Source organism: Pinus tabuliformis, chromosome 2_2 (genome assembly GCF_031772625.1).
Source record: "Pinus tabuliformis cultivar Carrire ecotype Pingquan chromosome 2_2, CPIR1, whole genome shotgun sequence".
Taxonomy (NCBI): domain Eukaryota; kingdom Viridiplantae; phylum Streptophyta; class Pinopsida; order Pinales; family Pinaceae; genus Pinus; species Pinus tabuliformis.
The window spans coordinates 373,231,087-373,247,654 of NC_142300.1; the positions used below are offsets into that span (position 1 = coordinate 373,231,087).

At 36.0% G+C, this 16,568-nt stretch overlaps 2 protein-coding genes and 1 pseudogene across 3 annotated transcripts; 2 read left to right on the forward strand and 1 right to left on the reverse strand.

The window, feature by feature from the left end:
• Positions 1-716: 716 nt before the first annotated feature.
• On the reverse strand, positions 717-5,070 carry LOC149192793 (uncharacterized). 2 transcript variants are annotated; one of them, XM_089404717.1, is made up of 2 exons: positions 4,836-5,070; positions 717-1,869 (listed from the first exon to the last, which is right to left on the reverse strand). In XM_089404717.1, the coding sequence occupies exon 2, from the start codon at positions 1,724-1,726 to the stop codon at positions 986-988; it is 741 nt and encodes a 246-aa protein (XP_089260843.1). In that variant the 5' UTR covers positions 1,727-1,869; positions 4,836-5,070; the 3' UTR covers positions 717-985. The 2 variants fall into 2 exon arrangements, with proteins under 2 accessions (XP_089260843.1, XP_089260844.1); XM_089404718.1 differs by lacking the exon at positions 4,836-5,070 and adding an exon at positions 3,868-3,956.
• LOC149192794 (auxin-responsive protein IAA26-like) lies at positions 3,585-4,829 on the forward strand. The gene is made up of 5 exons (XM_089407113.1): positions 3,585-3,591; positions 3,875-4,109; positions 4,237-4,410; positions 4,500-4,561; positions 4,648-4,829. The coding sequence occupies exons 1-5, from the start codon at positions 3,585-3,587 to the stop codon at positions 4,665-4,667; spliced, it is 498 nt and encodes a 165-aa protein (XP_089263239.1). The 3' UTR covers positions 4,668-4,829.
• On the forward strand, positions 4,777-6,497 carry LOC149192795 (uncharacterized; annotated as a pseudogene).
• The last annotated feature ends 10,071 nt before the right edge of the window (positions 6,498-16,568 follow it).

Consider the following 16,568-nt stretch of genomic DNA (forward strand, 5'->3'; position numbering starts at 1 on the left):
TGGGAAGCCCGTTCACTTTGTATGCCTCTGAATGTTTCAAAGATCCCACTGTCCTCATTTCATATAGCAATGGGAAGCACAATTTCTTTGGTCATTCTGGAACCTTGCAAAAATTCTGTTACAGTGATTCAGGCTTCCAATAGAATGTCAGAGTTGCCATAATACACTAGTTCTTATCACACCAATATGACACTGGTATCGTTAAGTTGTTTCCTGCAACATCATATGCAGAGATGCATAGACTTTCTAGTCAACCAAGAGATTAATGATGCCAATCATTTTACAGTGCTGGATTGTAGTTTATATTGCTGATGGTTGTGCCTACCGAGAGTTTCATAGCATGAGGGTACTGTCAAGGAAGCATTATCTTCCTCAATAATTACAAAATTACTTCCTTATCAACAATTCCAGAGTTTATTAGGTTTTGTAATATATTGTCTGCCTTGACAGCTTCAAATGCTATATTTTAGACATTTCTGTGCCTCTCAATCTCCACCTGAATTATGGTGTGCTATCAATCCACACTTCTTTTAAGGCCTGAAAATATGGATGGAAAAAGAGGTTTGATATAGATTTGACGACAATGCTGACAGAATAGACTAGAAACAGTGCAGTACTCCTAGAAACTTGCTTGGAGAATCACAGGTCATCAGCAGCCAAAGTTCAGGACCAAGTGGGAAATGTGTATAATTAATGAAAACAAGAAAAACTCAGAATTTGAAATAATTAAAAGAGTTCATGAATTTTTCCCTTAATAATATTAACAGAACTGTTTCAATGGTCGCAAAAATGCAGAGCTTTTGATATTACAAAGACCAAGTTGGTTTGCCTGCGAAGGAACCACAAGCATAGTTAAACATACAAATAGAAGGAAACCAGTTTCAATGCCCTAACTAGCCAACAAATTTCACCAACCACTAAGAAGTTCAAGTTATTCAAAACTGTCCCAAGAGATTCACACATAATTATGTTCCCTGTCAACCTTTTAAATGCTCAATAAATCAAAGCTGGAGGGCCAAATCAGGCTGTGAATCAACCAGCATTCCAGAAGATTGCCTAACTGGAGACCTTGGAGACTGTTTTCTACATTCAAATCTGGTGGAATCGAATTTGAAAATTCAGATGTCTGTTGAGAACGCTGTTTTGAAGGTAAAGACTTCCATAGTTGTTTTTGAGATTGGGATGTATCAGCTCCCATTGGTATCTGCCTGCAATTAAAAGGACTCTGTGTGGTTGAATTCGGCAATTCTAACATCGAGTTTACACCTCTCTGAGAAGTGGCATGAGATGACAGATTCTGAGGATGCATCCAGCTCAGCTGTGAACGCATATACAGAGGCATGTCCATGGGTGCCTGCTGTTGAATAAATTGAGGAACACTACTAGAAATGCCTGATAGTTTTGTATCACCATATGGTTCCCTGGCCACACAATTGGAATTACCATCCAACCTTCTATCAAAACCAGTGCTGCCAGAAGTTGTCGTCTGGACACTTGAAACAGGTTGCACATGTTCAGCTGGTTTGGCAGATGCCCATTGCATAAGTCGGTTACTTCTGGAGACAATCTCAAGCAATTTTGACTGGGATACATCTGAGGTAAATTTTGCACCTGCCAGATTGACTTCACTGGATTTAGCAATTGATGAAGCTGATTTCAACTCACTCTGTTTGACTCCTTGCAAAGGCGTTTGAAAATTTATATTGTTGGCTGACTGTGAACTCATAGATAGAGGAACATGTAACCCAGTAGATTGAGACAGAGATACTAGTCCTGTAGATTGAGCAACTGTTGCAACTGTAGATTGAGCCAAGGTCTGTTGATCCTTGATCTCCTCACGCAATAACAAAGCACCAGGAGGAGCTTCAGCTGTAACAAAAAAGAAAAAAACACGTTGTTATGCAATCGCATACCCGCCATGGCCTTATATAACAAAACGAGCCAATTATATATATATACTCTTTGTCAGCTCAAAATTTATAACCATATTGTGTATGTAATTGTGGTTATCCATATATCAGTTTAACTTGAAGTAACCATTTTTCCTTTTTCTGTTACTAGTCTCATAATTCAAGAATGCTTACACAGCCTTGTGAATGATCCGCATTAAGTAGCCAGAACTTATTATTATTAAAAAATGTTAATGGAAACCTCTAATTTATTGCAGTGTAATAGAAAAGAGCATACAGTTTGTATATAGAAATTTATAAGCATATTGATGCACTTTTACTGTTCAGCTTCATCTCTCCTTCAAACTTTCTTTCAAATCATTTCAAGGATAGTGATCCAAAAAGTGCTCATAACCAAAATCGCTATAAGTTAAATCAAAAGTGACTAGATGAAAGTCCAGTTCAGAGTTAATGGAAACCTATAAGTTAAATCAAAAGTGACTAGATGAAAGTCCAGTTCAGAGTTAATGGAAACCTCTAATTTATTGCAGTGAAATAGAAAAGAGCATACAGTTTGTATATAGAAATTTATAAGGATATTGATGCACTTTTACTGTTCAACTTCATCTCTCCTTCAAACTGTCTTTCAAATCATTTCAAAGATAGTGATCCAAAAAGTGCTCATAACCAAAATCGCTATAAGTTAAATCAAAAGTGACTAGATGATAGTCCAGTTCAGAGTTTCCAAACTATTGTGAAAATTTGGATCGTGAAGGAATTGATAGTTTTAGGGGTAACTCAATTAATTATGGTTATAAAAATAAGTGTTATATATAAGGAGGTTTGAGATTTAAATCTTGTCTGCTGAAAAAGCATATGTACGTGCCTAAGTTATAGTAGCAACAATTAGAATCAATTTTGTGTAATACAAAACAAAACGAGCCAATTATATATATATACTCTTTGTCAGCTCAAAATTTATAACCAAAAATAAATAATCAAAATACAAGCATTATCCAAAAGGAAAAAGTGTACTGTAGATGTTATGAAATCAGAGTAAACAATCTCAGGGATCTGAGCAATTGTAAATAGTGTGATCTTATGAAATAAGAGTAAACAATCTCAGGGATCAATGCTCAGAGCACTAGTTTGGTGACTTGCGGGCCTAAATGTTAAGTTCTAGTAGATTCGGACAAACAATCAAGGGTGAATGTTCACTCCTAACAGTCCAGGCCAAAAAAATCATAAAGCAGTCGAGGCCAAAAATAATCATTTATACAAGTCCCTGGGGGAGTAGCTTCATGTGTCTACAAGCTGGTGTTGCACATCCACTTGCTAATATTGTGTATGTAATTGTGGTTATCCATATATCAGTTTAACTTGAAGTAACCATTTTTCCTTTTTCTGTTACTAGTCTCATAATTCAAGAATGCTTACACAGCCTTGTCCTATATAAATATTTGTAAAGCTTATTCTCTGTTGGAAAGTCCAGTATCCTCAACTAAACTAACCATTTTAAATCATCTATAGTTTAGATGATCTCTTTTTATCTGTCATGATTTGTTGTTTATGGTTAATTCAATAACCAATATCTTTTTCCTCCTCCATTGCGGATGCAAGTATCATTAAGGGCTAATAGTAGTATTGTCAAAGAACTGAGCTATTACTGTCAAAGAACTGAATTCTAAATTTACAATGGCAGGTATGGGAAGTGAAGCTTTGGAAAATCTTTGCCTCCCTGTTTTCCTCACAAATAGATCCTTCCAATTTGCCTGAGAAATCCCTTATGGCAGTTTCAAGGGTAACATTCTTATCTGGTATGCCGGTTCCAGAATCTGCACAAGGGGCTACTGATCATTCACATAAGTTTATGTGAAACCAAAATTTTATCTATTAAGTAGATGCTTATCCTCACTTTCAAGTTGACAATCCAGAATTTCATCCATAGAGTACAAGTTTAGCCTTACCTTAGCCTTACCTTAAAGTGGTAGGATGGCCTCCTATCCGGAGCTTCAGAAAGAATTTGGCTGCGCAACCCAAAGTAGCCGCGGCCCCCTCTTACAATCCTCCTCCACCTCCACCTCCAGCAGTAGATCCAGGGGAAAAGAAAATCAACACCATGTTCGTCAAAGTAAATGTGGATGGCGTGCCTATAGGCCGCAAAATTGACTTGAAGGCCTATGACAGTTACGAAAAGCTCACTGCTGCTCTGGATGAAATGTTCTGAGTCGCCATAAATGGTTTGTTTCCTAATCTCTCAATCTTGCACAGAAATTATGATAGAAGTATTCTGAATCTTTCGCTTGAAATAAACATACAAGTTTTCTGAATCTTTCGCTTGAAATAGACATAGAAGTATTCTGAATATTTCACTAGTTCTATTTGCAGCTCAAACATCGGATGCAAATCCTTTACCTGAAAATAATAATAACCAGGCGAGTCTCTTGAATGGAAGGGACTATGTTTTTGTGTATGAGGACAATGAAGGAGATCGCATGCTTGTTGGAGATGTGCCTTGGGAGTAAGCATCATATGTTATCATCCCCTTCTCTTGTTTTATCATCGTTACAGGCAGATTTCTGAATGGAAAAATGCTTTTATTTTTTTCAGCATGTTTGTGAAGTCTGTGAAGAGATTGCGAGTAATGAAGAGTTCAGATGCTCGTCGTCTAGGTGAGAATTCAAGATTTTTTGCAGAACGTTCCATCTTAAATGTGAGTTGGATATATTCTCATAACCCTTATTTGTGAATTTATCAGCAGCAAACAGGACCCAGTGATCCAACTGCCTAATGCTGCTGGAATCAAGAGGGGAACCCTAGCAAGTTTATCTCACAGTAACCCTAAGAAAGAAGATGAACCCAATGTTCCTTTTCTCTGAGAGAGTTCATGTGCCAGATTTCGCAGCAGACAAATAGCAGACTTGTCAAATGTAGTCAGAGAAATACCTGTGATCGCAGAGCAGTCGTAGAGCACGTAGCAGAGGACATGCGAAGCAGGATGCAGCGGTTGTTAGCAACGGATGCGCAGAGCAGGTTGCAGAGCCATCGGCGTTCGAAAATCAATTTTAATGAAATGGGCGCGAGGGAAGAGTTTCATTTGAAAATGGATCCCGTGCGCTGACGTGGATAGCGGGAACGGAGGGACGGGGCGGGCGGGCCCTCGTTGGTGGGTCCCGGGTATGTCACCGGAAACGCGAGGTCGCCCGCCGGAGTGTTTATGTATGCCATCCCAAGTTTGCACCACATACATAGCTGGCAAGGGCATTTATGACACAATATATGGCTGGTTAGCCCTTGCCCTTTTTTTGCAACAATGTTGTGGGACTTTTGGGCGCGTTGGCATTCTGGCCGTTGACAGTATAATTTCCAGTGACGATATATATTGCACAGAATAAAAGGCAAGAGCTAACCAGCCATACATTGGGTATTAAATGTCCAATGTAGGCTGGTCCATCTATGTATATGTCATGGAGCGCATCCATGTACACCATGTCTGACATCCCGATCCCCGGCGAATTCCCGGCGACTCCACCTTTTCTATTCAGCGATAGTTTATTTAATGCGGTTTAAGAGTATTAGTGAAAGCAGCATGATTTCCAGTACTTCTCATTTATTATCAGCAGATTCCCATTTATATTTCCCACTTCCGGAGGCCATTTGAATTTGAAATTTGTTTTCCCACTTTGTTTTGAAATTTGTTGTTCCACCTTGTTATCGCAGGGCATGCTCTCTTTCATACACTTGCGGCATGCTCTTTGGCAGACCCTGTGGAGACGAGATCACGAGATCGACGAGTTCTTGCTGTGGCCATGGTAACGGGGCCTTGGATGGCTGGCATGGCAACAGCGAGGCTTCCCGCGCCGGTTTTGGCAACGGTGCTGGCTACGGAGAAGCCGGGAGCGGGTACCCGCGTTCCGGTTCGGGTAAAGGAGCAGAGTACTATTCAGGAAATGGTGTTGTGAACGACGATAGTGGATACGGTGAAGGGTCTGGCGACGACAGTGGCTATCGTCAGTCACCTGGCAATACTTATGCCCCATACCCGCCTGGCTCTAATGGTGGCTAGAGAGAAGGTGGTAAATACGGCTCAGCCTACGGTGAGCGTTGGGAAAAAAACAGTGCCTACGGTTCAGGGTACAGTGGTGGCAGCTATGTCACAGGCTCTGGTAATGAAAAAGGCTACGAAGCTGGCTCTCGCTATGGCGCTGGATCTGGCAACGGCAACGGTGAATTCGGTGCCAACAATGGTTACGATAAGGAAACTCCTTAACTTTATATATTTGTCTCCGCAGCGCGTGCCCCCGGAGTTTGTAATAAAGCAATGTCTCTTAGTCAATTATAAATATTAACAATTTAGGCACGGTGAATGCAACAACGAACGCCTTACTTTTGTCTTTGTAACATGGTGGTGGAGTTTGTAATAAAGTCGTATTTCTTTATCAATCTTTGCTATTAACAATATAGCACAGTGAATGTAGGGGTCACTCTTTCGAGAAAGAAATAAGTCAGTCTGATTTGGTATTGAAGCTATTGGCAATGACTAAATTTGGTAAAGATTATGGACTTCTGTGTTGTTTAATGCGAAGACTGCCTAGCTTCGTACTTCTTACGATGTTGTTTACTCTTTTCTAAAAGCAACGACTTTCATCATACAACGATATTGTGTTATCCTCTGATAAGCTTTTGAAATTAATGTGTTACATTTACTTTGTATTTTTCCTTTTCTTGTATTTGAGATAATAAGATATATCCTATTTAATTTTTATAAAATATTTTAAAATACTTTAAAAATAATTACAGATCAAAAGTTTTCTACTACTTTTTCTCAAGTAAATTGATCATATTAATATGTATATAAAAATGTTTTGTGTTTTATTAACCTGATTTGTGTTTTTGGAGCCTGCAATATCAATAAATAATGTATTATTGGATATTGTAATAAAATATATTTATAAGTTAAGAATTTTTATAATAAAATAGTAATAAAATATATTTATAAGTTAAGAATTTTTATAATAAGATAAATATTAAATAATTTTCATAACATAAAATAAATCATAAAATAAATATTTTAATATTTATTATTATTTAATTTATATTACTGTATTAATAAATAAATTTTTAAACATAATTATTATTAAATATTAATTATTTAATTCAAAATAATTCATCAATAATTACATTTTTATTTTCCATAAATATTATAGATAATATTTGAAGTATTATTTGTGAAAATAGATTGAAAATAGTATTATCAAGCTTCCATAGAAAAATAGGAAGAGCAAGAGGACGAGGAAGAAAAAGAAAAGGGTAAGAGAAAGAGGGAGGAGGAGTGGAAGGAAATGAATAGGTAGAAAAATATGGAGAGGTTAAGGGAGAGAGGGTGTGACGCCCTCGAGTCTCGGGCAGGCGTGCACGATGGGCGGGCGCCTCGGGGCACGACGACGGGCGCGTTTTGGCACAATGACGGACAGTGCGACGAGCGGATGGGCGAACCTCTGACACTTGGGCGACGAGCCGAGGCGCAGGTGCGGTCACCTGGCAAGCCGACGAGCCGGCGGTTAGGCACGGCGAGCTGAGGTGCGGTCACCCGAGCTGCGGATGGGCGGCGAGTTGATATGCGGGTGCGGCCACCCGACGAGCCGGTGCGATAGTTTAACGGGCGACCCGTGGGCGACCCGCGCACAATGGGCGGGCGACCCGTGGGCGACCCGCGCCCCATGGGCGGGCGGCCCGAGCGACAAACGATGCGGTGGACAGCATGGTTGGACGCGGGCAAGGTTCGACAAGACGGGCGCGATGCGGCAAGTTGGTGGACGCGGTTCTGCGGTTCTACAGGCGGACGCGGGCACGGTCACCCGACGAGCGGGTGCGACCACCCGATGATGCGACGAGCTGCAGGTACGGTGCGACGAAACAGCGAGTCGCTTGCGACGAAGGCATGACAGAAATGCGACATTTGGAAAATGGCTAAGTGTTTATAGACGTTGTCAAATGGAGTAAAGCCGACATGTTATTATGTATGTTGTGGGCGTATGTGGTGAGTTATAGGGGTCAGCCTTAAGGCTAGACACCCTTCCATAAACCCACAATGGAGTACGTGTAAACATAAAAGCCTTGGGCTCACTTGAAGCAACGAATAAACACATAAACATATATTATATGGAGATTTGTACACACATATATATATATATATGTGATTAATTAAAATAAAATAATATAATGCGTGGGCTTATGTGTTAAAAAGTGGAGTCGGCCATGAATTGGGCACCCCTCTTAAAACATAAGGAAGCATACGTATATATTGGTGGAGATGGAGCTCATTATCTCCATCAATCTTCGCTCAAGTGTCTTCGCATAAAGACAAGAGGAAAAGTGCGAAGGTCTTAGAGAAATGCGCATTTCTCATGCGCATGAAGAATAAGAAGGTTCGCATATCTTGGGGCACTACAACAAAACCAGCGATTAGCGTCCCTTTTTACTTCTTTTTTTGCATCTAGAGCCCATTTTTGGTGCTATTTGCATCCATTTATCAAATATGGTGCAAAACTTGACACAAAATTTGCATCAAGTTTTGCACCAAATCTTACACCAAGTTTAGCACCAGATATTGCAATAGGTTTTGCACCACGTTTTGCACCAAATTTTATGCCAAGTTTTGTGTCATCCTTTGCACCAGGTTTTGTTCCAGGTTTTGCATCAATTTTGGCATCTATTTTTGTTTGACATACTTTTGCATCCTCATTTGCATCCACTTTTTGCACCTACACTTGCATCAACTTTTGCATCCTTTTTAAAATCATTTTTTGCATCCATTTTTTCATCCATTTGTGCATCACTTTTGCACCACGTTTTACATCGAGTTTTGTGTCTAGTTTTGCATATAATTTTGCATCTACTTTTGTTGCATCCACTTTTCCATCTTGTTTGGCATCCCTATTTACATCCTCTTTTGCATCTATTATTGTACCCACTATTGCATCTAATATTTTTTGTGCCACAATTGGCACCTAGTTTGGCACCTCCTTTTGCACCCACTTTTGATTATAATTTTGCATCCACGTTTGCATCCTCATTTGCATCTAGGTTTTCATCAACTACTACATCTATTTTTGCATCCCTTTTTGTATCCAATTTTGGACCAGGATTTGCATCGGGTTTTGTGTCTCGTTTTGCATCTACTTTTGCATCGACTTCTATTGCATCCACTTTTGCATACAATTTTGCATCCACTGTTACACCCATTTTAAATTTCACTTTTTGCATCCCTTTTTAAATCTTCATTTGCATCATACTTTGATTCTTTTTTTTCATCTATCATTACATCCACTTTTGTTATGCCATAATTTGCACCATGTTTTGCACTCACTATTGTATCCACGTTTGCTTCCAATTTTGCATCCATGTTCACATCCTCTTTTGCATCAAATATTGCATCTATTTTTGCATCCACTTTTGTGTCAGGTTTATGCATTGGGTTTTGCATCTCGTTTTGTATCTACTTTTGCATCTACTTCCATTGTATCCATTTTTTTCATCCAATTTTGTTTTGCCTGTTGCATCAATGTTTGTTTCCACTTTTACATCCATTTTTGCATCTTATTTTGCATATTTTTTGTCTATTGTTACATCCACTTTTGTTGCACCATATCTTGCGCCTACCATTGCAACCACATTTGCTTCCACGTTTGCATCCACATTTGCATCAGATATTGTGTATGTTTTTGCATCCCCTATTGTATCCACTTTTGTTTCATCCATTTTTGCATCTACTTTTGTGTCCGTTGTTGCATCCACATTTGTTTCACCATAGTTTGTGCCAAGTTTTACACCTACCATTGGACCCATGTTTGCTTCCACTTTTGCCTTCATGTTTGCATCCAAGTTTGCGTTGACAACTGCATCTACTTTTGCATCCACTTTTGTGTTAGGTTTTTCATGTTGTTGTGCATATACTTATGTTGTATCCACTTTTCATCCAATTTTACTTCTATTGTTGCCCCCATTTCTATGTTCGCTTTTGCATCCCTTTTCCAACACTCATCATATTTTCTGCATTGATGATATTCCTTATGGCATTGACAATTATGAACAATTGATGACAATGTCAATAATATTGACAATGATGAAAATGAAGATGATGGCGATGACATGAATTGTGATTATGATGATAAAGACGATAGTGGTTACAATGACATTAATGATGATGATGGCAATGAATATGATGATGACGACGCTAATGACCTTGGTGAATCTTCCCAATTTTAGATGTTGTCATTGTCATAATCATAAGCATTATCTTTGGTGTCATCATCATCATTTTCATCTAGGTCATCATCAAAAACAATAATGGCATGAATGATGATGATGATTACCACAATGTTGATAGAAATTACATTAATGATGATGATGGGGATGATAAAAATGACAATGACGATGATAATGGTGGTGATGATGATGATCATCGATCATCTCTCAAAAATAGAGTTGTTATTTCTCTTACGTATATCAATGTGTCCTAAACAACCATTTTCTAGCACTGATCACATTTTTTGGGTTGATGATATTTCTTACAACGTCTATAATTATAAACAATTGCAAACAATGTCCATAATGATGATGATGATGGAGCTGATGATGATGGCATGAATGGTGATTATGATGATAATGTAATGATGGCAATAACGATGACAAGGATGATGGTGATGATGATGACAATGATTATGATAATGAGAATGAGCAATTACTAGTTTCACTACCATCTTCTGGATACATATTACTATCATACTTTTTAAATTTTCTGTCTCTCTTGAGGTATCTTACTATAATGGTGTTGTCAACACTAGAAAGATATCTTGTTGTAATGGTGGTTCTAATGTTAGCACTAGCAAAGTTTTTGTTAAATTTTGGTTAAAAAAAATCGATTTATGCAATTATTTTGACAATCTATGTAAAAAAGTAAATAACATCCAATTATTTTGACTGTAGTCCCATTGATTATCATGAATTCACCAGTCTGAAGACCATCTTCTACATACATATTATTATTAAACTTTTTGCATTATATCCCTCTTATATCTTGTTGTAATGGCAGTATTAGCACTAAAAAAATATCTTGTTGTAATGGTGATGTTAGTATTAGCACTAAAAAAATCACTAAATTTTGGTAAAAAAAAGTTTATCATTTATTTATTTTTAATTTGGGAAATTTTTGTTTTTATTTTTTTTGTTTTTAATTCTATTTTTATACAGTAATATTTTTTTTGGTTGAATTTTGGTAGTAACTAGTATTTGGTCGAATCATATGTATTAACCATGTTCTTTATGCTACAAGTCTAATTGTTGGGACAAAATTGCTCTTTCAAATAAGTTGCAAAAGCTATTTTACATCCATTGTTGCACCCATGTTTACACCCACTTTTACATCCCTTTTTGCATCCTATTTTTCATCTTCATTTGCTTCTTTTTTTGCATCTATCATTACATCTACTTTTGTTGTGACAAAATTTGTTCCATGTTTTGCACATACTATTGTACCCACGTTTGCTTCCAATTTTGCATCCATCTTCACATCCTCTTTTGCATAAAATATTTCATCTATTTTTGCATCCACTTTTGTGTTGGGTTTTGCATCTCATTTTGTATCTTCTTTTGCATGTACTTCCATTTCATCCATATTTTGCATCCAATTTTGTTTCTCATGTTGCACCCGTGTTTGCATCCACTTTTACATCCCTTATAGCATCTTGTCTTGCATCTAAGTTTGCATATTTTTTTGTGTCTATTATTACGTCCACCTTTTTTGTGCTATTATTTGTGCCATATCTTATGCCTATCATTGCAACCCACATTTTCTTCCACTATTGCATCCATATTTGCATCCTCTTTTGTGTCCAAGTTTGCATCAAATATTGTTTATGTTTTTTGCATCCCATTTCGAATTTACTTTTACATCCACTTTTGATTTTTCTAGTTTTGCAGCTAATTTTATGTTCATTATTGCACCCATGTTTGGCCCATGTTTACATCCCTTTTTTCATCCAAGTTTTCCTCCTTTTTGCATTCAAGTTTGTGTCCCTTTTTTTTTACATTCATTGGAGTATCCACATTTGTTTCACCACAATTCATGCTAAGTTTTATGCCTACTATTGTGCCCATGTTTTCTTCCACTTTTTCATCCATGTTTGAGTCCTATTTTGTGTTCAAGTTTGTATGAACTATTGCATCTACTTTTTCATCCACTTTTGTTCAATTTTTCTGTCTTGTTCTGCATCTACTTATGTTGTGTCCACTCTTCATCCAAATTTACATCTATTTTTACCCCCATTTTTTTGTTTACTTTTGCATCCATTTTCCAACACACATCATATCTTTTGCATTGATTATATTTCTTATGACATTGAAAATTATGAACAACTGATGACAATGTCAATAATTATAACGATGATGATAATGAAGATGATGACGATGACATGAATTACGATTGTTATGATAATGACAATGATGATAAAGACGATGGGAGTTACAATGACAATGATGATGATGCTAATGACCTTGGCCATTCCTCCCAATTTTTAAATGTTATCATGGTAAAAATCATAATAATTATCTTTTGCGTCATCTTCCAAGTCATCATCATCTGATCATCATTATCATTATTTTCATCTTGGTCATAATCAAGAACAATAATGGCATGAATGATGATTATGATGTTCATGATGAAGATGACAAAAATTATGATAAAACTTATATTAGTTATGATGATGGGGATGATGACAATTATAATGACGATGATAATGGTAGTGATGTTGATGATCATCAATCATTTCTAAAAAATAAATTGGTTATTTTTCTTTCATATATCATGTGTCCTAAGGTTGGCGATATTTCTTATGATACCTACAATTATGAACAGTTGACAACAATATACAAAATCATGATGATGATGATGATCATGAAGAAGACATGAATGGTGATTATGATGATAATGAAATGATGACAATAATGATCACATTGATGGTGGTGATGATGGAAATAATGAAGATGATGACCCTCCCTCTAAACTAGTGAGGTACTCATAATGAGACAAAAAAGTACTCTCAAGTTGAAATATTCATATAAGAAGGGATCTAGATTGATAAGCATCAATGATGATTTACATCATCATAGCCAAAATTTTCAAAATAGTAAGGCCTTGACTAACAAGTTTATCTCTCCATTAGATCAGAGCACAATGTTGGGAGGCATAAATTTGGACATCACTGCCTTTCAAGGCACTTACCCCACCAAGATGTTTACCAGGTATGTCCTCACATGATCATTTCCTAATCCACTATCATAATATTTGACACCAGAAAATGTCAATCCTCATGACTATTCTTATCTTGGATTAATGTACTTGACTTATGGTGATTAGTCCTAGTCAATGTCCAAATTCTCAAAGAATATTGGTCCCAGATGTTTATCCAATCCACCATTATCCCTACTAGTGCCTTTACTAGGCTTATGATTGTTAATCCTAGCCATAGTACATGACACATGGATAACATGGTGTCTACCCTCACTCCCTCTCAACCAGGGAGGAAACATCCACAAGCATAAGATTTTCTCAATAATACCCATCATTTTCGTAGAGAATAACATCATTAATTTGTTTTCATCACATGACGACTTTATGATTAAGCATTCATAGATTTGTGGCAAAATATTTCCCCTTTTGTATTTGTGATGAAATACAATAAAAAAGTGAAAGCCAAAATCATTAAACATACACTATATTTATTTATCTAAGTCTAAACTCTAAGGTTGAAGTGAAAATTCATGTAAATCTTATATCTATGAGTTGTGCCAAACTTATGAAAACCTTATTCCCTAAGTCCTATATATAAGAAAATGAAAAAGAAAGAAAAATAAGGGCCAATAAATGGTAACTCATGTATTCACTCCCTCTTTGGAAAATATATGAATATATACACTCCTAGCCACACTTGATCACATGTATGTGATGGTTAAATCATGAATTCTTCTTTTCTCCTTGCATTTTCACTTCATCATTTAAGCACCTAATTGAGGATCTAAGGAATGTTTGTTTCCTAAGGCTTTCATGTCTACTCTTGGTTTACTTATGTCACACTACTGTCAATTTATGTGACAGAGTGAAATACATAAGTTTGTGGAGTTATTATAGAGGTGTATTGAGTTCGTAACCACACACACATGTATTACATCTCATTGATCCACATGTGTGGGTTGGAGACTCATTTCTTGACAACTTTAATGGAGACTACTTTGTGGCTTTAATGGTATAGCTTACAAAATATCTTGTTAAACATTTCGATTCATTCTTTCTTTTCCTCGAGACACTTATAATAATGAAGTCACTCCCAACAATCCATGGAGATGGGGAGTATAAATTACTTGTGCTAGAAATAGAATTGAGAAATAGAGGTTTTCCATTTGCGATATTGGAGTCATAGACATTGGATACATGGTAGTAGTCCTCAATGTCAATTAACTAAAATTGTATTGTCATAATGCGAAAAGAGGTAAACATATTGGTAACCTTGATGTCTTAATCATTTCAAATAATAACCATTCCACCCAAGTATCTCTAAGCATCAATCACTACTACTTGGAAATTCCTCCCCCATTTTCTAATTATATGAGGTTGAACCTCACTTAATATTTTTGCTTCTTATATCAACATTATTTATGGGTGCTTTGCATACCATTTTTCTTTTAGGAGTTTGTTTTCGCTTACTATTGACGCCCCTCATGTTCCAAGACTATTTTCATCAAAAATTTACATAGAAAGAAAGTATAAAGTGACTAAAAAGAAACATGTCTCAAGATTTAAGTGCTTGGACAATTCCACTTCATGACTCCTATATTTCCTTAACCTGGGACCAAATGGTGAACTTGATGGCCTTAAGGGAAATTGATCAATGAAAATCTAAAAAAGAGGTGATTTTTGACTTTATCACATACAATTTAATATACTAAAAAAAATATCCATAACAATTTCATCAATCAATGAATCATTAAAAAAAATATCCAAAACAATTTCATCAAGCAAAGAATCATTGCATTATAAAATACAATCTATAAACATTTTGGGAAAGTTTTGCTAAAACATGCTTAAAAATCAGCATATTTAATATTAATATTTAACAATAATATGGACAATAACACATTTTAATAAATTAAATAACATATTATCAAGCCTAAAAAATGTCACTAACTGAAAACTACAAAGCATGCAACTAATGGAAGTGACCACTCAAGGCCACCACAAGACAATTAATCTATTAAGACCAAGACTAATGGGGACAAAGATCTATAAAGGACAAAGGAAAACCTATTTTAACTTTATTGTTTTATTAGCCTGGTTCAAGATGAACATTTCAAGATATCATGAAGAACATAATTAGTTTTATTGCATTAAGAAAAACCAAGCACATTCTATAACTTAGCAAGAAAGAGATGTATAACACCCATCTCAGCAACACGACACATGACATTAAGTTACTTTACTATATATAATTTAAACTCCTATCATAAAATCACAAATTTAGCATGAATGGAATGTTTAAAATCCATTTTTATAAAAACAAAATATAATTTTTCTTATAGAAAAATATACCAAAAACTAAATATATTTTTCTAGAAAAAAAAATACTAAAACTAAATATATATTTAGAAAAAAACTAAAACATAAGCAAACTAGAATTTGAATTTGACATTCTTGGTCACTTTCGGAAACATATGGTGGAATGTAATCTCTTTATCCTCATCTTTAGCTTTTTCCTAAAAAATAAAAGCATACAAAAGTGGGAAAGAGCCATAAAGCATGGGGAAGCTTTTTCCTAAGCACAAAAGCATCTAAAAAGTGGAAAATTCCTTTTTTATATGAGGAAACATTATTCACCCAAAAGATTTTTCCCAAATTGAACTAATGAGGAATTTTGGAAATCTTCATAGCCTCCACTTTCCTATATATTAGAGGCTTGGCCATTGGAAAAATGATGGGAATTTTGTATTGTCACGCTCTTGAGATCTGTCTTGAGAGGGAGAGTTTTGGAGCTATGAGTTGGGGGAGGTGATGTTGCAACTATATCTGATTGTTGTAACTTTCCTCCAAATCCTTTATTCATATAGATCAGTTGTTCTTCCTTCCATATGTTTCTATTCATTCTTTACTTCTTCTATTTAACTAATGTATGCATGGGTTTTTGGTTTATATTTATTTATTCAATAATATTTATATGTTTTTTATAGTTTTGATTATTAAGATATTACGTTGTGAAGGTTGCTTTATTCTCTCTCTTATGTGTAGGACCAAGCTTTGGAGCTAGCTAGGAGCGCTTCTTGGCTATACAAAAAACTCCAAGAAGACCTGCATGCGAGGACTCACAAGAATTCATTCTCTTTTTCTTAATCTATACTCTACATCTTGATCTACTAAGAATCCTAAGCCTTAGAACAACCTTTCTCTTAATTGGTTTGTCCTAGGTTTCTGAGATAAACTGAGAGGGTTTTGTTTTCATCTAACCATGCATTAAATCCTACAGCAAAATGATATTTAGAAAATTTAATATATTTCACTATGTAAATGAACTTAGTAAAATGAACCCATAGAGGTGGTCATAAATGGAAATAAAAGTAAAACTCTAAACAAGA